This window comes from Lithobates pipiens, unplaced genomic scaffold (genome assembly GCF_037356315.1).
Source record: "Lithobates pipiens isolate NorthernLeopardFrog02 unplaced genomic scaffold, aLitPip1_a1.2 Scaffold_23, whole genome shotgun sequence".
Taxonomy (NCBI): Eukaryota; Metazoa; Chordata; class Amphibia; order Anura; family Ranidae; genus Lithobates; species Lithobates pipiens.
Genome location: NW_027507785.1, coordinates 329,207,720 through 329,233,921, shown reverse-complemented (window position 1 = coordinate 329,233,921; position 26,202 = coordinate 329,207,720). Strand labels below are relative to the sequence as shown.

Genomic DNA, 26,202 nt, shown 5'->3' with positions numbered 1-26,202 from the left:
TCATGTTAATCTGCAGTTTATTTAATCAGCAGGAACACGTCCATCTTATACAACGCCACAAATATCAAAAGAACCCAGCCTTTGAATGTCCAAACTCAAGAAATAATCAGCAAGGGAGGGGGGGAAAAAAAAACAAAAAAAAAAAAGAGTTCATCAATTTCAAAGGCTCCTGGAGGGGATTGGCTACAGAGGGTGAGGCAAGAGTCCATCATAGAAGGGGATATTGGTAACACTGTCCCAAGAGTAGGTAGAGCCATGAATAACCTCCGCAAGCTCAAAAGCCAAAAAAAAAAAAAAAAAAAAAAAAAAAGGAAATGCCTACAGAAAAGTTGGTGCCGAGACCCAGGACAGTTCATCCACGTTGTCCTTTACCCATCATGCTTTGCAAAGAGATGGCGGGGCCTCAGTAAATCGGAAAAAGGTGGAAAGAGTCCAGTCACAGTAAAGAAGATATAAAGGTCCCAACAGAACAAGACAGTTGGCCAGGGTAGTGCGATGCCCCCTATGTGGAGCTGCCGAGCAGTGCAACTTCACTCCATGATGGCACGGTACAAGGCGGGCTCAATGTAGTCCTCTCTATACCTGGAGTTGATGACTCGCTGTCTTTTCACCTCTTGCTTCACTTCCTGCTCTGTGAAGATTTCCGTGAAGCGCATGTCGGATGCCACAGACTGTCAAAATTAGGAGGAAAAAAAATAAATTTAAGTTTAAAGATTACAATTATCTACTAAAATCAAACCATGTGCTAGAATAAAGACTAGTCAACTACTTACCAGACGGGACTTTACTTTCTTTGGCAACTCTTCGTCAAGAGTGTACACATCGTCCCTCTTTGCTGGGAGCTGAGAGCCATCCTCAAACTCCACCTAAAGAAATAAAAAAAAAATATATATATATATATATATATATATATATATATATATATATATATATATATATATATATATATATATATATATATATATACACATATACATATACACATATACCTCATTCTGTAAAATTACTGCTTGCTGCCCTCCCACTCCAGTGCTCTGTGCCTGCAGAGCTGAGTAACAGCCACACCCTCTCACAGACTTGTATTGCAGATTAAGACTGCCTGACCCAGTCTGTTACCGAGGAGGTCGTTTGTAGTGATCTGAATTTGTCACTTTTCAGTCTCAAAATAAAAAAAATATTGCTGGACAACTTTTATCTGGAAAGAACCCCCCCCCCCCCCCCACCACCACACACACACACACACACACACACAAACTCACCTGGTACATCTGAATAGTGTGCGATGCAACAAACTTTGCACCGTACACAAGGCCATCTGTCCAGCGGACTTGAACAATGTCTCCAGCAGGTGGAGGACCCAAATTAAGACAGTCACGGCTCTGCAATAAAAAAAAAAAAAAAAAAAAAAAAAAAAAACACCCACACATTTAATAGAGTTTACCCAAAAGTACAACTTTTCCAGGCATTAGATAATAAAAACCACCTTGAGGAACTGCAGTCCGCATAAAAAAAAAAAAAAAAAAAAAAAAACAACAACACACACCAACACATCTTTGCCATTCCGAAGCTTCTCTTCAATCCCTTTGCATATTATTTTATCTAGACCGATTCTGTACTTGACAAATATGCTGCAGAAATCTCTCTCCACCGAGTCTGGCTGCATCTATATTAACTGTGGGCAGCTGAAGCTTCCTGGATTTACACAGACCACTGCTTACATGCAGGTTTCTCCTCTATGAAGACACATGATCTCAGCAGTCTCCCATCTCCACCCTGCCCCCAACCCTCTGCTGCTGGCAAACTCAAACTGTCATAAGCCTAGACCAATTACCAGACAAGAAACAGGAAGTGGGCTGTAGAAGGCATAAAAAAGAAAAAAATATAAATATACATATTCCTCAAGGGCAGAATAGATGAAAAGATGAAGGGAAAAAAAAAAAAAAAAAAAAAACTGAGGAGTGCAGCTATGGGAATGTTTGACCATTCTTTCAGAATCGCATTTGTGAGGTCAGGCACTGATGTTGGATAAGAAGGCCTGGCTCGCTGTCTCCGCTCTGATTCATCCCACAGGTGTTCTATCGGGTTGAGGTCAGGACTCTGCAGGCCAGTCAAGTTCCTCCACCCCAAACTTGCTCATCCGTGTCTTTACTGGTGTGCAGTCATGTTGGAACAGGAAGGGACCACCCCCAAAAAAAGTTGGGAGCATGAAATTGTCCAAATGTCTTGGTACGCCAACACCTTAGAAGTTCCCTTCACTGGAACTAAGGGGCCAAACCCAACCCCTGGAAAAGAACCTCCCTCTACCAAATGATTTGGACCAATGCACAACAAGGTCCATCAAGACAGATGAGTGCGTTTGGGGTGGAGGTTTCACTTGGGAAAGCCTTTTTACAAATCCCAATTGAAGAGGTGGCCATCATCTTAGAACCTGCTGGCAGGAGGGATTATTGGCATACACTCTCCCCCCTCCCCTGTTTGTACATCCCACTCCTGGCATTTCTCAGGGCAGATTTCCTGATGGAAACAGTGGACCATGTGTGCAATTTTTTTTTCCTCCATTACAAGCCCATGTGACAGGAGCACAACTGGGAGACCGATACAGAACTTTCCAAACAAGGACCTCCCTTACAGATAACCAGAGATTTTTTTTTTTCTAAAGCTATTAAAAACGATTGCAAGTTACTTTTAAGACCTTGACCTCCCTCGATGGGCGAGCAAGGGAAGAAGTGAGAGACCCTTCATAATGGGCACAGCAGACACACCCATGAACTCCAAGGTATCTAAAAGGTTTCCAGCATAATCAAAAAACCATCAGTGTTCGGTAGAGTGACTTTTTAATATATTTTTACCCAAAGTTGGGTTCAGCAGACACCCAATCTGTGAGCCAGCCACCATGCAGAGCTAAACTTCCCAAGTACATTCAATACACAGGACGGGTGGACAACCATTTTTGAAGGACCCCCAGGCAAGAGCCACCAGTTCAAAGGAAAAGTAGGGAACTCAGAAAAACGATGGGCAAGTCTGGTCTATGTCATAATCGGCTCTTACCACTATATCCTCTGGAAAGAGATTGTCACTGAAAGAGCCATCATCAAAATTGACCTCGTAGAATGTTTCTTTTGTCAGCTTGACCACCTCGCTCTGGTAGTAGCGGCCATTCTTGTGCTTGGCGATTACCGTTTGCCCCAATACGATGTCTCTGTCTGCATCTTTTCCCTGTAAAAAGAGAAAAGAAGATGCTGCTTTTGGCCGATCTCCACATATAAACCCTACAAATATGTTCCATGTACTATATTAGAGTACACAGGAAATTTAGAATTATATTAGTCATCATTGCTGGCTTTGTTCCGAAAAAGCTAATTTCTTGGCTGTCCATGAAGCATAAGAGGTGCAGAGGGAGGAGAGAGAGACCTGGACCCCACCATGTTTCCATAGCCAAGAAAGGAGCTTATAACCCTGCATCTTCTATGTCTCCCCTTTACTATGGTGCAGAAGAGGAACTGGAACCCTACCCAGGTTTCTTCATGCCCTACCTCCTTAAGGAGAGGGCCCTACAGCCAGCATCTTCCATGTCCGCATTTATGATTGGTGGAAGATAGGAGATAGACCAGAACCCTACCCAGGTTTCTTCATGCCCTACCTCCTAATGGAAGGAGCCTAGAACCCCAAAGTTTCTATGAACCCCTTTAATACTTGTGGAAGAGTTTTTTTTTTTTAATCAATCCAAAAACAGATGCCACCTTACCTCATTCTGGGAGGGTTTGTGTCTGGAGCAGGTTATAAACACCACAAAGGGCCAATCATCCGGCTGCATCATCACTCCAGCGGCCTGGGCGCAGGATACGTGAAAGGATGTGGGGCACCGGCCGTGTGAGCACTGGACGCAGCACCCCGCCACCCTCTTTCGCCTCTTCTTGCAGAAAGCACATTTCTAAAAAAAAAAAAAAAAAAAAAAAAAAAAAAAAAAAAAAAAAGAAGAAGGACGGAAGAGGTCATCACCTTTGCAACAAAATCACTAAGCTAAAGACCCATTCAAAGCCAGCATACATACCAGCCGGAACCTCATCAAGGGGATTTTACTGATGTCTACAGGACGCCTCTCCGCAATGTTCACAAATTTTGCTTCAGCGATGGCCACGGCACACATGACATGTACCCACCTTGCAGAGAAAATTCAGAATGAGTGTTTTACAGATTTATAATGCCAGCAAACACATTACAACAAGGTTAGGAGGGCCCTGTTCATGAGAGCTTACAATCTGAAAAAGGGTCAGGCAAGGGATTCAAAATAGTAATAATGACGTGGGGCGAGCAGAGGAGTGACAAGGTGACCAGGTCAGTTAGGCAAGATAGGCTTCCCTGAAGAAATTCATTTTTAGGGATTAAACAAAAAAAAAAAAAAAAAGTGTAAGCGATTTCCTGACAGATTGGTCTAGAGCAGTGATGGCGAACCTTGGCACCCCAGATGTTTTGGAACTGCATTTCCCATGATGCTCATGCACTCTGCAGTGTAGTTGAGCATCATGGGAAATGTAGTTCCAAAACATCTGGGGTGCCAAGGTTCGCCATCACTGGTCTAGAGTTCTAAAAAGGATGGCGGCGGCAGAGGGCTCTGGAGAAGTTCTGGGAGGTGAGCATGGTGGTGGGGTGGAATGGAGACAGAACAAAAAGAATAGTTTGGTGATATTTTGAGACAAGGTTGGAGATGGATCTTGGGCAGAGTTATATATATATATATATATATATATATATATATATATATATATATATATATATATATATATATATATATATATATATATATATATATATATATATATATATATATATATATAAATAAATGTTGAACGTTGCAATAGCCACGATAAGAAATGGACAAAGAATTAAAAATGCAGTGAACACTGATCGTATAATTGGGGGGGGGGGGGGGTGTAAAGAAGTTCAATGACCAGATTCTTCATTCCCAAACTACATACCGGTTATCGTTGGCTTTCTGTAACGCTCCACCTCTAAGAGTACACAGGCAGCAGTCCTAGGAGGAGGAGAAGAGCAGACAGTGATAAAACATCCAATAACAGGATTACAGTAAGAAATCAGTCTAGTTTGGTTGGAGGGGTGCGCTGGGCCCTACCTGTGTCATGGCATCCTCCTCACAGCGAGAACACATCCAGCCCTCCACGGCTTTGTCTTTGGGCACTCCATAACAACCTGCAGATAGAAAAAAAGAAAAAGTAAGCGATAAGAACCAGAGGGTCTGTGACCCTGCTGCAGACATAACTCACGTCTGGAAAGGGGGGGGGGGGGTTCAAGCTTTCCTATACAAAGACTTTATTTCAGTCAGTGCAGCACAGGGAAATAGAAAAGGTTTACCTTAAAGCAAACAATGCATTAAGGAAACAAACATTTTTAAAGTTTAGTAACACTTTGAGAAGTGTGCATGCAGCTATGATGAACATCCTGACGTAGACTGAGAAGGACAACTAAAATAAAAAAAAAAAAAAAAAAAAAAAAAAAAAAATACAATGTTCTCTTTTTTTTAAGTGATTAAAATTGCCTAAACGAGATGAATCCTGACCAATGTTTTACAGAAGCTGGTCTATTTCGAGTGGAGTGATTCCCAAACTGCAGCCATTTGCCTGCCTCAAAGCTTGGAGCACAATCCCGCACCACACCAACAAGGCCCCATTCCCCTCCCACTGGCACCAACAAGACCCTCCTATTGATTCCAACTGAGGCACTATTGCAGCAATCTATACCAGCACTACATCTCACATTGTCTGCAATTGGGCACCATTTCTCCCACTGACACAAACATTGCACCTGTCAACTCCAACAGACAGGACACTACTCCTCCCACCAATCACAGGTGCTGGGGAAAAAAAAAGGGAAGGAGGAAATGGTGTACTCCCTCCGACCAGTTTCACCCCCATAAAGTCTCAAAAACTGTTGACAGGTCCTTTGAGTGGACAGTCCAAAAAGGACCACAGATCTAGGCTTTAAACCTCTTGATACATAACTGGCTGAGTTTTATTCTCAGGCCCTTGCCTTGAGCCTACAAGCCCCCTGGGTTCAGGAGTCAGGTGCAGCTCTGCTGCCATTCACTCCCCATGTCTAAGCTATGCCTGCGTATACAGTCAGCACTTACTTGCATGCACACAAACGTTGCACTTTCTGCAGGAGATCAGCAGGCTGGTTCCATCCTCTTCCAGGAACGGAGCTGACAGATTCAGCTCAGTGTTGCAGCTAGTGGTTGTGAAGCACATTTCCGGGATAAGTGGCTTTGTTCTCAGCTGGAAAGCTACAGGGGTTGCATCAGTCTTGCTTTGCGCTTCACAATTCGACTTGAAGGGGGAGCAGGAGAAAAGAAAAACAAACTTTTTTTTTGCAAAAATTCGATTTTTTGGGCAAATAAAGTACATAATTTCATGCTACATTTACTAAGACCTGTCTGAATAAACCAACACATTTGGAATCCTAAAAATTAGTGTTACATGCACACAAGTGAATGACTAAAATTATATTTTCCACAGAAAGCTTAGTAAAGTAAAGCCAAGCATTTTAGGAATTGTTTAAAGTCCAAGCTATATACAATGCAAGGTGGCCTCAGATATTACGGCCATAGTCTATGTATACTCATAAGAAGTAAACAGAGGGCTCACGTTTTTTTAGTAAGGGTGATGGCCTGCCATTGATTATCACAGGATCACTGCCACTGTTGTAAGAAGGTCATTCACCCGACATCCCTTTTGATATATAAAACACACTACTACTCAAAAAGTTGAAACTTGGTGCAGGACATTGTAAGGGGATGCCTGTAACATGATCTCAGGCACTGTGCAGTATGGAATGCCCGTATACTACTTTTTGTACTGTTGAAATATTGGTCAGGCAACGCACTGACACCTTTGTGGCCAGCTGCCTTGTTGGGTGTTCAGTGTGCTCCTGTACCTTAGAGGGCAGATGGGCCTTGAGGGAGGACATCCCCTCAATCAGAATGCATGAGCTTCCACTGTGGAGCCTCTTAAAATTCAGAGGTAGGGACTACAGGCACTCAGACAGATCAATTTGGTTGGTCGCAGGCTGAGCTTGGATTTTTCCCCTTGGCCTTTTTTTTTTTTTTACATATGTTGCCCTGCAATGCTCCCTGCAGCAAAGGCCAGTGTATAACTTTGTGACCTCAATGATGCAGACTTGAGTGAAAAGCAACCCAAATAAGGAAAAAAATAAATAAACCCCACACAACACACCCCGACTATGTCCCAATTACCACATTCAATGTGGGTGGAGGAATCACGCCTGTTGAGTGACCCTTGCCATCAGAATACATATAATGATCAGTGCTCCTGGCTTTAGCCTGCAGCACTGATCACGTGGCATTTATCCAGAAGCTCATTCTGGCTGAGTTTCGATCTATGTATGGCTGGCTTTAGCAGCCATACATGAGCACAAGAGCAGGAGGAAGACCTTATCTGCAGACAGAATCAGCTGGGATGGAGATCACAATGAGATATACCTTTCCTATGCAAATAAAAGTGGCTAGCATCGTATTTGTGCAGTGTCAAGTGCTGCAAAAAGTGTTAAACAAAAAGGCAGCAAGAGGTTTAACCAGGGGCTGTAGTTCACAAAAATGGGGGAAGTCACACACTTAAGAAAAAGTAAACTCCGAATTAAATTCCCCCCCCCCTTCCCTGCAAAGTAAAGGCACAATGTGCTAGTATGCACCGCATACTAGCACATTATGTGACACAAACGGAGCCTGCGGCGTCATCGCTGCAGGCGGTACCATCTTCACCCCGTCTTCCTTCCGGGACCACGGACTCCGGCTGTGCGATTTCACTCACACGCTCCTGAAGAAATGGCACTGTTCCTTCAGAGCGTGTGAGCGACGCCGGCGCATGTTTAGGAGATATTTACAGTACCTATAGGCAAGCCTTATTGCTAGGCCTACCTATATATAGGTACAAACTTTACAGGAGGGTATACCACCTCTTTAAAGGGTTCCAGAAGAAAATAAACCAGCGCACACACACACACACACACACACACACTACGTCCCGTGAAAAAAAAAAAAAAAATAATAATAATAATAATAATAATAATAATAATAATATTTTGGGGTGGTCTTGTTTAGGAGAGTTGTATTTTTGTCTGGAACTCTGCCTTTAATGCGAATTTAAATTGCAACACAACAGTTGTGGGCGGGTCCAGACCTTGCAAGCAATTCTCGTCAGTAAGTTTGTCAGCTGTGTGCAATTGTAAACGCCCCCACCTCCACAGATTTTCCTGCACCCTTTACTTGGCAATCATGATTTATATGGCTGGAATCTACTCTACAGTGAAGCGATGCCACATATCAAAAACTATATGTTTTCACAAGCCCAGTCTGGATTTCCCAGAATTCTCCCCTCTTCCAGGCCTCAGTTCTGTGCGGCAGCCACACTGGTTTCTGGCGGGAGCTCACCTGATAATAGGTCCTGAAGAGGAGACACACAGAGCAGTGAGGAGGGACCCGAGACATGGCCAGGTTGTATTCGCTCTCCACCTGGAAGGCCTGAGGTTTGTTCTGCCACAGCTGGCTCAGGGATTTGGCCCAGGGCTCCATCTCTTCAAACTCATCATCCCTCAGAGTCTGTTCAGGCTGGTCTGTAGGACAGGAAGGCAGAAATAAGATTCCAAGTGTCATACAGTATTCATTTTATTTTGGAGGCTGTATAGTTGGGTTTACAACCATGTGAATTTAGTAAGGCACCTACCATCTTCACTACTGCTGTCCTTCATCACCAATGGGTGGTAGCGGGGGAGTTTGGAGAGGGGCTGTCTTCTGCTTTTGGCATTCTGGTGCTCCTGCATGTTCCTGTGCTTCTCAGCAACCTGAAAAAGAAATAGGTTATTGCTGAGATACAAGTCATTGTTCATAGAGCAGAGCCTAAAGTAATTATTTTTTAATTAAAATTGAATTGGGACACCTGCCTTTACACCCACATGAACTTCAATGGCATCCCAGTCTTAGTCTGCAGGGTTCAATATTGAGTTGGCCTGTCCTTTGCAGCTATAACAGCTTCAACTCTTCTTTATGGACCTTGCTTTGTGCACTGGTGCGCAGTCATGTTGGAACAGGAAGGGGCCATCCCCAAACTGTTTCCACAAAGTATTAGGTGTGCCGAACGGGTCAACCCGCTCGGATCGGCACATGCCGCGGTCTCTGCCTTCGGAGATAGGCCGAAGCCTTTCCTAAGCGGCGGCCATCTTTCTACACCCAGGAGTTTACAATGTGATCGCTCCGATGGAGCAATCACTTGTAAATGAACCGGCATCATGTCATGATGCCGGTTTCTCTCTCCCCTCCCTGTACTAATCTGTATAGTGGAGGGGAGAGATTAGATGGAAGCAGCCATCCCTCCATACTCTGCAATACCCAGCCAATATTACACAGTGGGGACTATATGGTGGTGTAATTTTTACAAGTTTTTGCAAATATAATTATTTGCTGATCCGAAAAATGATCTGATCCGAGGAACGATCCGATCGTTTTTTGATCCGTTGCACCCCTACTTGGTATGCTGACATATTAAGAGTTCCCTTCACTGGAACTAAGGGGCCAAGCACAACCCCTTAAAAACGACCCCACATCATAATCCCCCCTCCACCAAATGATTATGGACCTTGCTTTGTGCACTGCTCCAAAAAGACATGGATGAGCAAGTTTGGGGTGGAGGAACTTGACTGGCCTGCACACAGTCCTGACCTCAACCTGATAGAACACCTTTGGGATTAATTAGAGCAGAGACTGCAAGCCAGGCCTTCTCAGCCAACATCAGTGCCTGACCTCACAAATGCTCTTCCGAAAAATAAATGGTCAAACATTCCCATAGACACCCTCCTAAACCTTGTGGACAGCCTTCCCAGAAGAGTTGAAGCTGTTAAAGCCACTTTCTAGGTGTGGGCTCGTGCAGGCCCCCCTGATCCCTTGCCCTAAGATTTTGCCGACATGAGCTGGAGCCAGTGGAACCCCCAGCCATCAATCCACCATGTAAGAAGGAACAGAGCTGCCACTCTTGGGCGCATTACAGGATTGAGATCAGGCAAGGATAAGGAGGGCTCGGGGGGGGGGGGGATCCTCTGCCACAGAAGGCTTTAGAACCCCCTTAAAGTTTAGATGAGAGATTTTTAGCGAGTTACATCTAATACCACAGCCGACTCTTACCTCTTCCAGTTCGTGTTCGGTGAAGCTGCCCATGGAGCTGGTTTTCTTCTGCACTGCAGATTTGCCTTTGGAATAGCTGTGCGTATCGCTCTTCTTCCTAGACATAGATCTCTGCTGGGAGTCAGAATCTGTGTCCGATGAGGCCGCACTGTCCGCGGAGCTGTCCTGCGATGAAGACGAGCTGTCTGCACTGGAGGACGGGCTGGCCGGGTTGGAGTATGGAGTGTAACTTTCTGGCATGCCATAATTTTCAACATTTTTCAAAGTTTCATATTGTTGTCCAGAAGACCCTGAAATATGGAGGCAGAATGAAATTGAAGGGAAAAGAAAAAACAAAAAAAACAAACAACTCAAAACCCAGTCTTCACATGGGGAATAAAAAATATAATATAATATTTTTAATCAAAAGGGGAGAGCAACAGCAGGGGTGGGACTTTAAATGAAGTGCGAAGTTGCAATAGAATAAAAGTATAACATGCACATTAGTTGCAATTGAGATACTGACAATACATGTCATGCAGGCATTACCCCATGTTTTATGGCTTTACATCAACTCCAATTTGGTGTAATGTGGAATTGTACAATGTTCATATTATTGTATATGTTGATATCCTGTATTGTCAGTATCTCTTATCAATTGCAACTCATATAATTATGTGCATGTTATACTTTATGAACCTATTAAACTTTCCCAATTGTTCACCGATTCTATTGCAACTTTACGCTTCATTTAAAGTCCCACCCCCGTTGCTCTCCCGTTTTGATTATAGGGATGGAAATACATGACCTGACCAAGTTTTCACTTAAAGTCCCAAGGGATGGAAATAGGTGGCCTTAACAGGCCATAATTTCACTTAAAGGTAGTATAGGGCAGACTTTTCAACCAGGGTTCCCGCAGAGATGGCTCATGACCAGCGGTCAATGGATTTCCCAACTCCACCAATATTAGGTGGCAGACTCCCATCATACATGCACACACACACACGCTGGGGATTATCAGAAGTGGCCAACACTGGGGAGTCTAAATAGGGAGACAAAAGCTTAAACTTCCAAAAGACCAACACCTAAAACACAAGCAATGAGACTTGGTATATGCAGTTCAGCAAAAATGACGACTACAAACACCTGTACATGTGAGGAGGCAGACACACACACACACACACACACACACGACAAAATAACCTAATTCCTAGAGTGGAGGAGAGTATATTTCCACTTTAAAGGGGACACATTTCAAAGGACAGCGAAATGCTAATTTTTTAGGCAAAACGCAACTGGATCACAAAAAGGTGATCTACATCTAACTGAAACCACCATCTCTGAGCAGGGGTGGAGGACCTTCAACATAGAATGCCGTTTTACCATCTCTACCCCTCACATTGACAATTCACATCTCCAGTATTGCAAATCAAGGTATCAACACCTATGCAAGCTTCAAGACACCAAAAGATGGGATGATGCAATTAGAACAGGGTGGGTCAACGCAGTTCACACATCTTGGACAAACATATGCCCGATACATTTTTCGGTGATTGGATTAAGGCATCTGGGACAACTGTGCAAATACACAAAACTTGGGGTATCTGACACTCAATGGAACCAAGATGGTGTGGATAAGCTATGAAATATAGCTTGAACACTACAGAATAAGTATAGTTGAAAAGGACTAACCACTAATAGATATACCATGACCTGGAACAATGAGCATCTTCAGACAGGGGCAGATTTCTACCCCCGCCCCCACTCACATCCAATGGTAGAGATCACTAACCACCAATGCATGAGGACACTACACAAAGTGTGCAAGGGGCACTCCTCCATGGACCCCACCAACAAGGGCTCCCATCCTACAGGCCACCAGTGTTAGACATTTTTCCCCCACAGATCACCACTGCAAGGTTTTCAAAAAACGGACCTCCAAAATAAGCAGGCATTTCGTTCCTAAACCCCTATTAACCACTTCCCGACCAGCGCACGACGATGTACGGCGACAGAATGGCACGGGCAGGCATATTGGCGTACATGTACGTCCAATATTCGATGCCGCCCTGCCATCGGGAGCGCGCCGCCGGCGGAGCGCTCCCGCACTGGTCGGGACCCCCGTGAGTCCGGTCGCGGGACCCGCGGACTCGATCGCCGCGGGCATCCCCGCGATCGTCTCACGGAGCGGCCGAATGGAGGAAATGCTGTATAAACAAAATTTTTCCATTCTGCCTAGCAACTAGTGACGCTGATCTCTGCTCCATGTGATTGGAGCAGAGATCAGTGTACACTAAATGAAAGCCCAACCCCCCCACAGTTAGTAACACACCCCTAGGAACACTTAACCCCTACACTGCCACCCACTGGTTAACCCTTTCACTGCCAGTGTCATTTACACAGGAATCACTGCATTTATATAGCAGTGATTACTGTATAAATGACAATGGTCCCAAAAATGTGTCAAAAATGTCCGATGGGTCCCCCACAATGTCGCAGTCACAATAAAAATCGCAGATCGCCGCCATTACTAGAAAAAAAAAAAAAAAAAAAATTTAATAAAAATGCTATAAAACTATCCCTATTTTGTAAACGCTATAACTTTTGCGCAAACCAATCAATAATCGCTTATTGCGATTTTTTTTTACCAAAAATATGTAGAAGAATACGTATCGACCTAAATTGAGGGAAAAAAAATGTTTTTTTATATATTTTTCGGGGATATTTATTATAACAAAAAGTAAAAAATAATGCGTTTTTTTCAAAATTGTCGCTCTATTTTTGTTTATAGCGCAAAAAATAAAAACCGCAGGGGTGATCAAATATCACCAAAAGAAAGCTCTATTTGTGGGAAAAAAAGGACGTCAATTTTGTTTGGGAGCCACGTCGCACGACCGCGCAATTGTCAGTTAAAGCGACGCAGTGCCGAATCGCAAAAAGTGGTCTGGTCTTTGACCAGCAAATTGGTCCGGTCTGAAAGTGGTTATAGGAAGCACTACAACATAAGGTCTGTTCATTACTATTCCTTTTGAGTACTGAACAGGAGAATGTTGAATGATCTGCTGTTAAGGCTGGTGTAAGGTCATTCTATTTTACCCAGTTTTTAGCTTGCTCCCACATACTATCTATAACAATATCAGACTTTTTTTTGTCCCCCAGCTGATCATCTTGCCCCTTGTCATCGTCCAGCTGATGACCCATACCTGGTTCTGTGTCCTCCGGACTGCACTCCTCCTCCTTGACTTCATTCACACAGGTGGTCTCCATTTCACACTGCACCTCCTTAAAGTCCTCCTCATTTTGGTTCAGCTCCTCTGGGACCTCTAAACACACCCGGTGCCGCTTGGTTCCGATGCGGTGTTTGGTCACACTGATAAAGAGAACAAAAAAAAAAAAAAAAAAAAAAAAAAAAAAAAGTATGAACTATGCCCACTATAGCAGTGATCGCTCACATGCAGGCTAAAAAGGTTTAATAAGCCTTCAGCCTGATGGTGGAGTGCCTCTGTTTAATACTGTAATTGTCACATACAATTATTGGGACGAAGGGGGGGAACCTCCACACAAAAAAAAAAAAGGGGGAGATAAATTCAACCCCCCCCCCCCCCCCCCCCCCACATCTCTATTGCAGTTTTCAGATTCTTTCATAACAAGAGGAGAGACTTATCTGCTCACTCAGCTGTCAAAAGAAAAAAAACATGGGGGCAGTCTGCCAAGTTTTTAACATGAAACATTGTAACCAACTCTTCCTTCTTAGAGCAAAGGGCTAAACTTGGGAGGGGGAATACACTTTAATGAAAGAAAAAAATAAAGTTAAGTCTGCCCAATTTTTTTGTTTTAATGTGAAAGATGTTACGCCACGAGAATCGGGATCTTCAAAGGAAAAAAAAAAAAAAAAAGTCATGCTCCTCATTTTAGCCAGAATCGTGCAGCTCTACCCCACACATAGACCCCCAAAATGGAGCTGAGCATCCCAGATTTGGACGACATTTGGCAGTGATAACGCTTTTAATCCCCATACACACAAACATCAGTTTTGGTTGAACAGAACCCTTTACCAGCTCCATCATGGAAATTTCTACCTTCGATGAACAAGTATAATCTGCCTCTTAAATTGTCACTGACCTTTTCTTTTGTTCGGATTCATTATGTTCATCCACAAACTCTGCGGCCTCCGGGGTTGGCTGGGTGTGGTCGATAGCCGTGAAGTCTTTTCCTGCTTTCCACTGTTTGTAGCGCTCGGGCTGGAACTTGCGCACAAACACATCCATTGAGATCTTCACCATGTCTTTTCTGCAGGAACACTGGAAAACACAAGTTCAGACTTTAAATTAAGTTTAAAAAAAAAAAAAAAAAAAAAAATTCAGAAGCCACTCCCGCCGGCTGCTGATCTGCAGCCCATATCACGTCACATTGGGCTACCCATCACGTTTTACTACTCGCTGGAGTGCGCATGCGAGACGCCACCATATGTGTTCCAACGGAGGGCCCCTCGCGGGCTCGCGACGCTCGGCATAAATAGAATCAAACTATGTCCACTTGGATGGTGGGGCTTGAACTTGGACTCAGGGGTGGACCGCATACAGCGACGTCGTGCATGCGCAGTCCAGCGGGTAGCCAACTGTGATGGGTCGCCATATGTGACGAAACACCCAGACCGAGAGCTGTCTGCAACAGTGAGCGCGCGTGCTCTCAGCACAAAGCAGCCAAAGTCAACTGACTTCTCACCAAGCTGGTATTTTAAAAGTCAATTGCAAACCTTCCTTTGTAAGCATGGAGCAACACCTCTACCTGCCCTTTACTGTTTTTTGGACCCCAGCCATCTATTGATCCATCTGAGCCCTGTATGAATACATTGTTTCTATTCCACAGAATGCCGTTTAAACTGCCATTTGTTTCCAATGACCGGGCACCTGGATGACATTAAATTTGCAAACCTGCCAATGAAACATTTGTTCTTTTCATTTGTAATGGCCAGCGGTCTTATTCAGAATGGATTTTGGGTCAATGTTATTTTAGGGTGTTCAAAAGGAGAATTTTTTTTTTTAATTATTTTAAAAGGTTTTTTTATTTGCCAAATCTGCATACATGTCAAAAACAAACTGCAAACTAACAGGATACAGTCTGGAGTACATCAAATCATGTGGCATTTGTACATACAAGATTATTCTTCATCTCAGTTGTACATTCAGAGAGAATATGAAATAGAGAGATACATCCATCATACACAACTAGTTTGAACAAAGTACATTATAAAAAGAATGTGCTCTTCTGAGTAAGAGACATACTTATAATACAGTATATCAAAAAACATTGAGGGGCAACTCCCTCATGAACATGTGTGCCGGGTGCTGCCGCCAATCTACTATTGAGATCCCACTGCTACCATTCCAGATGATGTCTATCCACCTCATTTACATATCAGATTGTAACGTTTCCTCGGATTTAATCCATTTCCCCAAATGTTATTGAATTTCTTGGAGCATCCCCTGGACTCGTATGTCATTCTATACATGGCGATATTGGAGTCATGCGTTCAGTGTAAGACGATCCCTTCTAATACATTTAAAAGCAATTCGCTTTCTTACATAGAACAGCAGTCTTAATAGTATTCTTAACCTCATCTTCTATGACCCCCCAATAGCCCCAAGAGTTGACTGCAAATGATCGGTAGATCAAACGTGTCAGAAATAACTTGCGATAGGATAAGACCATTGTGGTCGCAGGTAACCCATTTCCCATACCATAGGTATAAAAGCCTTCTGCTGCCAGACACTTGTGACATGTGGGGTTGTCTTTCTTTCCCCATTTTATATAATCCGAGAGTGGAATAGTACATTTGGTACAAGTATCTGAGCTGTATCATTTTGTCTCTAGCAGAAATAACTATAGGTAAATATGAAGTCAGCACCCCTCCCATTGTTACTCTAATTTCTGGTATAATCTCCATCCATTTTCCCCTAACTTTCCCTTGGGTTCACCCTCTTCTATTTAATAATATACACTTGCAGAAAAAGTCTACAATTTCTGGGGAAATTGTGTGAAGTGTTCTTGCCTCCACCTACTGGAGTGGGCGGAGTGACTTTTAACACTGTGAAAAGTGTTAAAAAGCTTAATAATTTTAAAAAGTATAAATAGTAGTAAAAAAGTTGAAGTTTAATTTTTTTTTTTTCCATGGGGTGGTCATAATGCTTTGGCTGATCATGGGGTTGTCAGCTTTTGTCACCTCCCATTCTAGTTTTAAACATTTCGCCATTCATTCCTATGGGACAAATTTTGCTGCATAAATTACGATATTTCGTGAACCATTCGGCAAAACGTTCCACAAAGTAAAAGCACACCAATCGGGAACAATCCGCACGTTTTGGTACATTACTGTGTAGTGTAAAAGCTGTGGGAGGAGTTAGGGTGGTAATAATAATAATAAATAACTAGAAAAGCTACAATTTCTGGGGAAATTGTGTTAGTGATTTTTTTTTTTCCCCACCCAAAAATTTTTTAAATTATTTCTTCTTTCAAATTTCATAACTCCCCTCAGAGCTCTGTGGGAGGCGCTACAATTCCCCTCAGAGCTTTTGTACACACAGTAAGTGGTCTTGCTATGCAAGAACACATAATAATAATTATAATAATAATAATAATAGGTAGAAATCAGTTGTGTGGTCCGGGAGTAGATCCAAAAAAAAAAATAAATAAAAAAAAAAAGTTTAAGTTTAGTTTGAGAGATATTGGCCCTGTTCCAAACAGAGCATGGGCAGCGTGTCTTAGTCTAGTGAACTGGCATTCCCATGTCTCTGGAATATTCAGTTCTCTTTTCAGCTATACAAAAGGACTTTCACCATTATATATAGTTGATGTAGATATGTGGAGCCCAAATTTGACCCACCTAAAGCCATCTTCTAAGAGGGGGAAATAAAAAAATATATATATATATATATATATATATATATATATATATATATATATATATATATATATATATATATATATATATATATATATATATATATATATATTAAACCACAACATTGGTCCAATTGATTTGGAAACCAGAAAAGTCCAAATGCCCAGATTAGGGAGACTGTGGCTGATAAAGACGCATCAGAGTCTCCCAAGTATAGGAAAAGGAGAACGGTTTAAGGCATAACCCTACAAGTTCATCCCACCTGGTCGAATACTTTCCTTTGTCTTCAATCCAGACCCCCTTCACAGTGCGGCCCTACCCGAAGGTGCAGAACTTTTGTTCAGAACCATCCCCGCTAGGTCCTCTTCATTCCGTACAGTCACACAAAGGCCCCATTTAATCCTATGGAGAGCCATATACTTACAGCTTCCAGAGGAATACTTCTTACCAAAAGAAACACATTGGGGGAGATTTACTTAAACTGGTCCACATACAATATTTCCTCCAATCAGCTGTATGCCAAGAATCCACTCCCAGTGCTAAAGAATATATAAATCTGAAGACTGCAGATGTACAAGTAAAAATGTATGTAGGGAGACTTTTTTTCCCCTCTGAGGCTGTTCACTTCACAGGGTATATGCGAGGGTTTAATTCCACTTTAAATACTTTGCTTTAGATGTTGGTGTCTTTTGTTCTTTAGCTTACGCCACAAACGGGCTACAGCAATTATGTTTAGACTTAAAAACAAAAACTCCTTTACATTTCGCAAAGTCTCAGCCAATTCACATCCACTTACCAGAACAGCTTGTTTCCCGTACTCAATCCATCTCAATGTAGCGAAGTTGGTGGACTCGGCACAGTTGAAGCCGTGGTTGAAGCCTGCATGGTAGCCGTATGGGAAGGTGATCATGAATTCTCCAGCTTCCTGAGTGACCTGCAAGAATACAAAAACACAACATTGCTTCAAAATGTACAAAGAGGAGGAGAATTACCACCGACGATTGCCTTTTCTCCTCACCTTATCGAAGGGGATGCCGTACTTCTTCAGGATGAAGGGAGAGATAACCGTCATCTTGTGGCGGAGAAATGCTTCGCAGCTTTGAGCGCTGCCAGGGAAGAAGCCTGTTCAACAAATACACAAAACCACCGTCAGATGATCTGAAAGAATCTGCCTCCTGCTAGGTAGACATGTATGCGTGTCCCTCCCCCAACTGCCTAAAAAAAAGTTGGGGCAGACACCTCTCCCCCTATATATAATTTCCCTTGACAAGAGTTCTAGCTTTCAAAGACAATCCCCAGGCTGGTCACATGACTCACCTTTGGCCAATCTCTCCAGTCTCTTGCCATGCTCTGGTGGAATGGCATACCTATAAACAAAAAAAAACAAAGGAATTAAAATCTGAACAAAATCAGATAAGTCAGCTGTGAGGGATAACATTCCAGGACTGGCTGCACTCACCATGATTTGGGCTCTCCAAAGTGCAGGTAGTTGATGCTGTACAGGTCCATGTCTTCAGTGTGCCAGGCAAAGGATGTCTTCCACATGCCAAAATACAAGTATGGTGTGTTCACACCCTCTATGGTGATGCCGCTCTCCCTCTCCACCACGTCCAGGATGGTGTTCAGGTGGCCAATGTTCCAATCGTCCACATGCTGCAGATAAGCAAAGAGCCATGAGGGGCAGAATACAGATATGACTCTTCCCTGGAAGTGTTTTGACCCTAAGAATACCAAGTGCAGCATGCGACACTGACATTTCTGCATTGTATGGAGGTATAGATCTCAAAAAGGGAAAAGAAACATTCCTGCAGCATTGAAGGTCCCAATGAGCACAGTGGCCTCCATCATCCCTAAATGGAAGACGTTTGGAACCACCAGGACTCTTCCTAGAGCAGCCACCCGGCCAAACTGAGCGATCGGGGGAGAAGAGCCTTAGTTAGGGAGGTGACCAAGAACCCGATGGTCACTCTGATAGACCTCCAGTGTTTCTGTGGAGAGAGAACCTTCCAGAAGAACAACCATCTCTGCAGAACTCCACCAATCAGGCCTGTATGGTAGAGTGGCCAGACAAGCCACGCCTCAGAGGGAAAAAGGGCACATGACAGCCCCCCTGGAGTTTGCCAAAAGGCACCTGAAGGACTCAGACCATGAGAAACAAAATTCTCCTGTTATGATGAAACAAAGATTGAACTCTTTGGCCTTAATGGCAATAGTCATGTCTGGGAGGAAATCAGGCCAATACCATCCCTACAGTTAAGCATGGTGGTGGCAGCAACAAGCTGCGAGGATGTTTTCAGTGGCAGGAACTGGAAGACTAGTCAGGATCGAGGGAAAGATGAATGCAGCAATTTACAGAGACATCCCTGATGAAAACCCGCTCCAGAGCACTCTGGACCTCAGACTGGGACGAAGGTTCATCTTTCAAAAAGGACAATGACCCTAAGCACACAGCCAACATAACAAAGGGGTGGCTATGGGACAACTCTGAATGTACTTGAGTGGCCCAGCCAGAGCTCAGACTTGAACATCTCTGGAGAGATCTGAAAATGGCTGTGCACCGAAGCTCCTCTTCTCAGCTGCATAGGACTTGGTGAGGTGGAGCTGGAGAAACAGCAGTACACTGAACTTACCAGTGAATGACCAAGTATTGGCCATTGCAGGCGGTCAGCAAGGTTACAGACAAGTTCATACTTCATACTATGTTACACTGTGGGGGGCTGGAGAAACAGTGAGCATGTAAAAAAATGGCAGTACACAGAGGGGGGGCACAAGCTGGTCAACATACCGCCATCTCCAACACAAGATACACAGGCAGCCCCCCCCATGAGTCAGGAAAACGGTCACTTTAAGAAGATTCAGGTCACAGAATTTACCAAACAAAAATGACACGAGGAATCTTCATCAATTGCTCAAAACAAGACGACCCCCCCCCCCCCCTCTAACAAATTGTCACCAGCTTTGTTAAATTCTTAAAAAATTTTTTATAATAAAATCTCCCCTTTGATACCTTATCATAGAGAGTCCCGTTCACATCAGCACCATAAATTGGAGCGTTGAAAGTCAGATTCTTCCAGTATTTGCGTTCCAGGTCTTCGAAGTCAGCATAACGAGGTGTGCAAAACCTGCGCAGGGGAAAAGCACAATATACAATGTGTAAAATATCATCTTTATACAATACTGGGAGATTCAGCCTCAAAGGGAGAGAGATTTTCCCTGGACAGTGCAAAATCTGGTGCAGCTCTGCATACAAACCAATCAGCTTCCAGATTTTATTGTCAAAACTTAAAGCGGAGCTCCCACTCATTGGACCCCCCCCCCCCCCCCCCCCACGCCACAATTGGCACCTTTTAGGGGGAGGGGTGCAGATACCTGTACAGTACAGGTATCTGCACCCACTTCCAGCATAGATATCTGCAGAATCTGCGGATATTTACGCCACTTCCCGCGGGTCCCCCACTGTCTGCTGGGAAACACACGGATCCCAGAGACAGCGGGGACCATCCTTATTGCGCAGCGCGACTCGCGCATGCGCAGTAGGGAACCGGGAAATGAAGCCGCAAGGCTCCACTTCCTGATTCCCATACCCAAGATGGCGGCGGCAGCACCCGAGAGACGATCGAGAGATCGGCTTCGGGTGCCGACATCGCTGGCGCGCTGGGCGGGTAAGTGTCCTTATTTTAAAAGTCAGCAGCTGCAGTATTTGTAGCTGCTGGCAAAAAAAAATAAAAAGGCAGAACTCCCGCTTTAAAGTGGAGTTCCACCCAAAAGTGGAGCTTCCACTCATCTGTATCACCCCCCCCCCCCCCCCCCCCCCATTACATTTTGCACCGTTTGGCAGGTACCCTGTCCCCACTTCTGTAAGACCACGCCACAAGTAAACCCCCCCCCCCCTCCTCCTCCTCTCCCACCACCGTGCCAGTAAGAGGGCAGCACTTGCACAGTAGGGTCCCGGCCGAGAAGCTGCAAGTCTTCACTGCCAGGTTCCCTTACTGGCAATGGCAGCCGATGGAAACATTGGCTGTAGTGCAGATATTGCTGGATTCCAGGACAGGCAAGTGTCCCAATATTAAAAGTCAGCAGCTACCAACTTAAATTTTTGGAGGGAGAGGCCAGACCACCACATTGAACAAGCTGAAGTGAGAAGCCGATTGTTACCATGCACAGCGGCACCAGATTTTGCACTCTTCAGGTTTTACTAAACCTCCCCCCCTCCACGTTCCAAGTCTAAAGCCTCGTGCACACGATCGGATTTTTGTCAGGGAATTGTGAGATGACAGACTGCCTAAAATCCAACCGTTCTTTCAGACAATTCTCGTCAAACTTTCGGCCAACAAACGTTGGGTGGCAGGCTAGTAAATTTTCAGCGGACAACGGTCTGTTGTCAGATTTTTGTATTGAGCCCAAAGTGTGGCGCTCAGGAGCTGAAATTCCAGGTAGTACGCCACTACACTAGTGTTTGTTGGTTGACAATTGTGTGCCGTTAGTATGCAAGACAAGTTTCCGGACAAAAGTCTGACGCATTGTCTGCTGAAAATCCAATCGTGTGTGCGCGAGGCTTTACTGTCCACTTTTATTTATCCAAACATTAAAGGAAGCCCAGGCTCTGCTTGAACATGGAAAGAAGGCCGAGATTCTATTGAAACGCCCCAGTGAGGGTGAACAGCTGTCACATCACAGTTACAGCTGCTCAAGTTCTCAGGCAGGCTTGACAGCACTACTGCTAAAGCCTTCATCCTCAGCTACATTCACACCAGCATTTTACCCCAGTGCAAACGGCAGCAGCAGGAATCTGCAGATACTTGCTGCCATTTTTTTTTACTCCCATTAGCAGCTGCCGAGCCCATACACTTTAATGGTAGGTTGACAGTAGCTGCAGCCATTCATGGCTATTCCCATAACTAGCAATTACCTGAGGTGATCTCTGGCTGTGTGTACAACCATAAATAGGTGTAGCTGCCGGCAAGCGGTCCTTCGTGTATGGGTTTGATGGCTGCAGCTAGCCACACTCAGGTGTCACTTTTAGAGGCAGGTTGCCAGCAGCCACAGCCATTCATGGTTGTACACACACCCAGAGATCACATCAGGTAAATTGCTAGCTATGGGAATAGCCATGAAGAGCCGCTGTTGCCAGCAACTTACAATTAAAGAGGAAGTAAACCCTGATGGGTTCACTTCTTTGTCTCCCTGCAAAGATAAAGCATAATTGGCTACTATGCACCGCATAGTAGCCCACTATGTGTCACTTACCTGACACAGGAGCCAGCGATGTCACCGCTGTCCCCTGTAGCACAGAGCGTCTATCTTCTTCCGGGTATCGCTGCTCCGGCCACTCACAGCACCGGAGCAGCGATGACGTCACTCCCGCACACGGGAGCCGCCACTAACAGCATATCGCCGTTAGCAGCAGCATACCTAGTGCACCTGCGCCGTAGACAGTGGTGCCTGTCTTAGTAAATATCTCCTAAACCGTGTAGGTTTAGAAGATATTTCTTGGAGCTACAGGTAAGCCTTACCTGTAGGTCAAAGTGGTTTGTAAGGGTTTACAACCACTTTACCCACTTGCTCACCAGCCGCTGCGGTTACAGCAATTAATGCAGATTTGTGCACTAGCTTCTATGGGCAGCTTTGGCCTTGGTGATCCTACCAGGAACTCCTCCTGTCCTAGGGTGAGCACATTTACACTATACTGTATCTATGGAGGAGAGATGGAAGACGAGCATTCTCACCCTAGGACAGGACATGTTAAGCCTATAGAACACACCCCCCCCCCCTCCATAAACATAGGTGGGGCGTCTAAGCCTGGGTTCACACTGCTGCGAATCTCACATACTTGTGCAACTTCTTCACATCTTAACAGAAGTCAATGCAAGTCCTATTGAAGTCACACCAAAAGTCGTGCAGGAACCTTTTACCAAGTCGGAGTGACTTGAATTGCACCAATTAGAACAGTTCCATTGCAGTTTATGGGTGTGACTTAAAGCGGGATTCCACCCTAAAGTGGAACCTCCGCTGATCGGAACCCCCCCCCCCTCCGGTGTCACAATTGACACCTTTCAGGGGGGAGGGGGGTTGGAGATGCCTGTCAAAGACAGGTATTTTCACCCACTTCCGGGCATAGACTCCCACGGGAGTCTACGCCATTTCCTGCCCTGCCGCGCTGTCTGCTGGGACACACACGGGTCCCAGTGACAGCGCGGAGATTTCCTATTGCGCGGCGCCGCTCGCGCATGCGCAGTAGGGAACCGGGAAGTGAAGCCGATTCGCTTTACTTCCTGATTCCCTCACCTCGAATGGCGGCGGCAGCAGCCGAGGCCCGAGCGGTCGATCGGCATCGCTGGAACCCGGGACAGGTGAGTGTCCATTTATTAAGTCAGCAGCTGTAGTATTTATAGCTGCTGGCTTTTAATATTTTTTTTTGGGCGGAATCCCTCTTTAACTCTCAAGTCGCATGACAAGTCATGGCCGTATGAACCAGGGTCAAGTCACAGAAAGCTGGGAACAATGCAACTCATGCCCAGGAAGTCATCAGCTCTCAGATTTATGGCAGGATCAAGTGCTTTTTGAACAGATGGGGGGGGGGGGGGGGAACCACACCAAACATCCTCCACGGAATATTAACCCGACCAAAAGGGTGAAAATAAGGAGCAGTCCCTCGCTTGCCAGTACATGTTATACCAAGCAAGAGGAGGAGTCACAATTCTGCTGGAGCAGGTGAAGCAGAGCCAACACCAGATGTACCGATTTGAATATGTTCACCACGAATGTAACCGCATCCCGGAGTGAGCAAATATTGTCAAAGAGCAAAACCAAATGCAAAGCAGGAAACTGTACCTCCAACACAGAACATCTGAGAAAACATGGCCGCCTCCCCGCAGAGACTGAACACCATCGCCTGGTCTGCAATCTCATATCTGGCCTGTCTATTATGGAAGGTTTGGGCTTTGCCAATTGTGCCCCACCCCCCCCCCCCCAAAAGCTGCCATAAGGTCATCTTTCATACATCTTCTCCCGGTAGTCACTTACTTGTCACTGTTAGCGATACGTCTGAACTCTTTGACGGTCATGGGTTTCTTCTGAATGTTGTACTGTGTGAAGAGTCCGGACTGGCCGGTCACCACCTGCTGAATGGGTGCCGGGATCACCAGATCATCCAGGTCATCGTAACAGACCCGAGGCTTCCATTCCTTGGGAGGGACCACCTGCAATCACAACAGCCAATCATTGAGTGACCTGCAACCAGCACCTGGTAAAGTTAGGCTGGAGTCTACCACTGTCCCCGGGGTGTGCTGGCGATAGGCCGGCCCTCTGTCACCGGGTGACACCCAGTGTCTCATCCAATACAATGTAACAGTAATTCTAATAGAGATCCCAGTGAGATCCATGTTCTTACCTTGGCCAATCCTGCACGGTGCGCTCCCTGAGACTCGATATACGCAATATACCGCTTGAAGTTGCGGAATTCCTCCATGGTCGGGTAGAAGGTCATGATCCGGGAGCCGGGGTTCGGGTTTTCGTTCTCCCCCGCCATTCTGACGTCTAATCCTGAGAGATTCTCTCAGTGTCTGAGGAGCTGCAGACAGAAATAGAATATGTTACAGGATGATCCTCTGTACCCCCCCCCCCCCACAATAGATCTCACCCCATGTATTGCTGGCGACCAGTCCTCTTTACCCAACCCTCCCCCCAAAACATCCCCAGTGCCTGGTCCTCTTCACCATCCAACCCACATCCCCAGTGCCTGGTCCTCTTCACCATCCAACCCACATCCCCAGTGCCTGGTCCTCTTCACCATCCAACCCACATCCCTAGTGCCTGGTCCTCTTCACCATCCAACCCACATCCCTAGTGCCTGGTCCTCTTCACCATCCAACCCACATCCCTAGTGCCTGGTCCTCTTCACACACACACACACACACACACACACACACACTCCCCAGTGACTGGTCCTCTTCACTCCACCCCTTACCCACACACGGCAACTGATCCTCTTCACTTCATCACATATTACTACCCCTATGTACACACACACACACCTCTGGTGACTGGTCCTCTTCATCCCTGCACCACATATTTCCCCCAATGCATGCCTGATGACTGGTCCCCTTTACCCTCGCTTATATCGATCGCCCCCCATCAATGTATCCCCAATGATTGGTCCCCCCCCAATGTCATGTCCCCTTCTCCCCCCCCCTCCGTAGCCCCCCCCCTGATATCCTGACCCTTCCCCCCGTACCCCACAATGTCCAGTCCCCTTCTCCCCCAATGTCCTGACCTGTCTCCCCCCCCCCCCCCCCATGTCCTGTCCCCTTCTCCCCCCCTCCGTACCCCCCAATGTCCTGACCTTTCTCCCCCCCCCTCCATACTCCACGATGTCCTGTCCCCTTCCCCTCTGTACCCCCCGATCTGCTGACCTCTTCTCCCCCATGGAGAGGAGTCCTTGTATACAATGTATGTAGATCTCTGACATTGGAGATTTATATGGGATAACAACCCTTCTGATAGAACTGCGAGTGATACAATGTCCCCCCCCCCTCCCCCATGTATCCGCTCCTCGTGCATTCCAATAGAGCTCCCATAGTGATACAATGGTAGTATACTCTCCCCTCCCCCACCCCGTACCGTCTTCCCCCGGGATATACCCGTCTCCTTTCCGCCCGCCGTGATTGACAGCAAAGACCGGAAATAGCTAAAGGGAGAGGGGCGGGCCGTGCTCCCAGCCTCCGCCGCGGATTGGCTGAAGCCCCCCAAGACCGGAAGTATGTTCATGGAAACGTGCGCAGCGTTCCCATTGGCTGAGAGGACGATCGCTCTCCTCGGCTCTCTCCCTACCCCACCCGGGCCCCGGAGCCGAGGGGTAAGGCGGAGGGGGCCCGCCGGCGGATCACTCACCGTCCTTTGTTAAGCGTTGAGAGCTCAGTCGGGCGTCTGCGCCCGGTAGGCCCGGGACTGGGCGTGTCTCTCAGGGACGGGGGTCCCCGGGGCGGCCGATGAGTCGATCCCGAGGTGGAGCCGCTCCACCGCCCGCTGCGTCTCCCAAATCCGCCCGTCTCCCCGGAGCTCCGTTCAGCGTCGCCTTTCGTTTTCTCTCCGCTGCGCCTGCGCACTGCGTCCCAAACCG

The 26,202-nt window shown here is 45.7% G+C and overlaps 1 protein-coding gene across 2 annotated transcripts; it reads right to left on the bottom strand.

The window, feature by feature from the left end:
• Positions 1-26,202, bottom strand: KDM4A (lysine demethylase 4A). 2 transcript variants are annotated; one of them, XM_077450690.1, is made up of 22 exons: positions 25,974-26,202; positions 24,475-24,654; positions 24,108-24,283; positions 20,092-20,206; positions 18,544-18,737; positions 18,402-18,451; positions 18,103-18,206; positions 17,881-18,018; positions 14,306-14,484; positions 13,387-13,553; positions 10,205-10,494; positions 8,754-8,871; positions 8,462-8,643; positions 6,146-6,341; positions 5,132-5,208; positions 4,977-5,032; positions 4,052-4,160; positions 3,746-3,931; positions 3,049-3,216; positions 1,260-1,379; positions 774-866; positions 1-671 (listed from the first exon to the last, which is right to left on the bottom strand). In XM_077450690.1, the coding sequence occupies exons 2-22, from the start codon at positions 24,610-24,612 to the stop codon at positions 531-533; spliced, it is 2,997 nt and encodes a 998-aa protein (XP_077306816.1). In that variant the 5' UTR covers positions 24,613-24,654; positions 25,974-26,202; the 3' UTR covers positions 1-530. The 2 variants fall into 2 exon arrangements, with proteins under 2 accessions (XP_077306816.1, XP_077306817.1); XM_077450691.1 differs by having other exon boundaries at positions 24,475-24,646.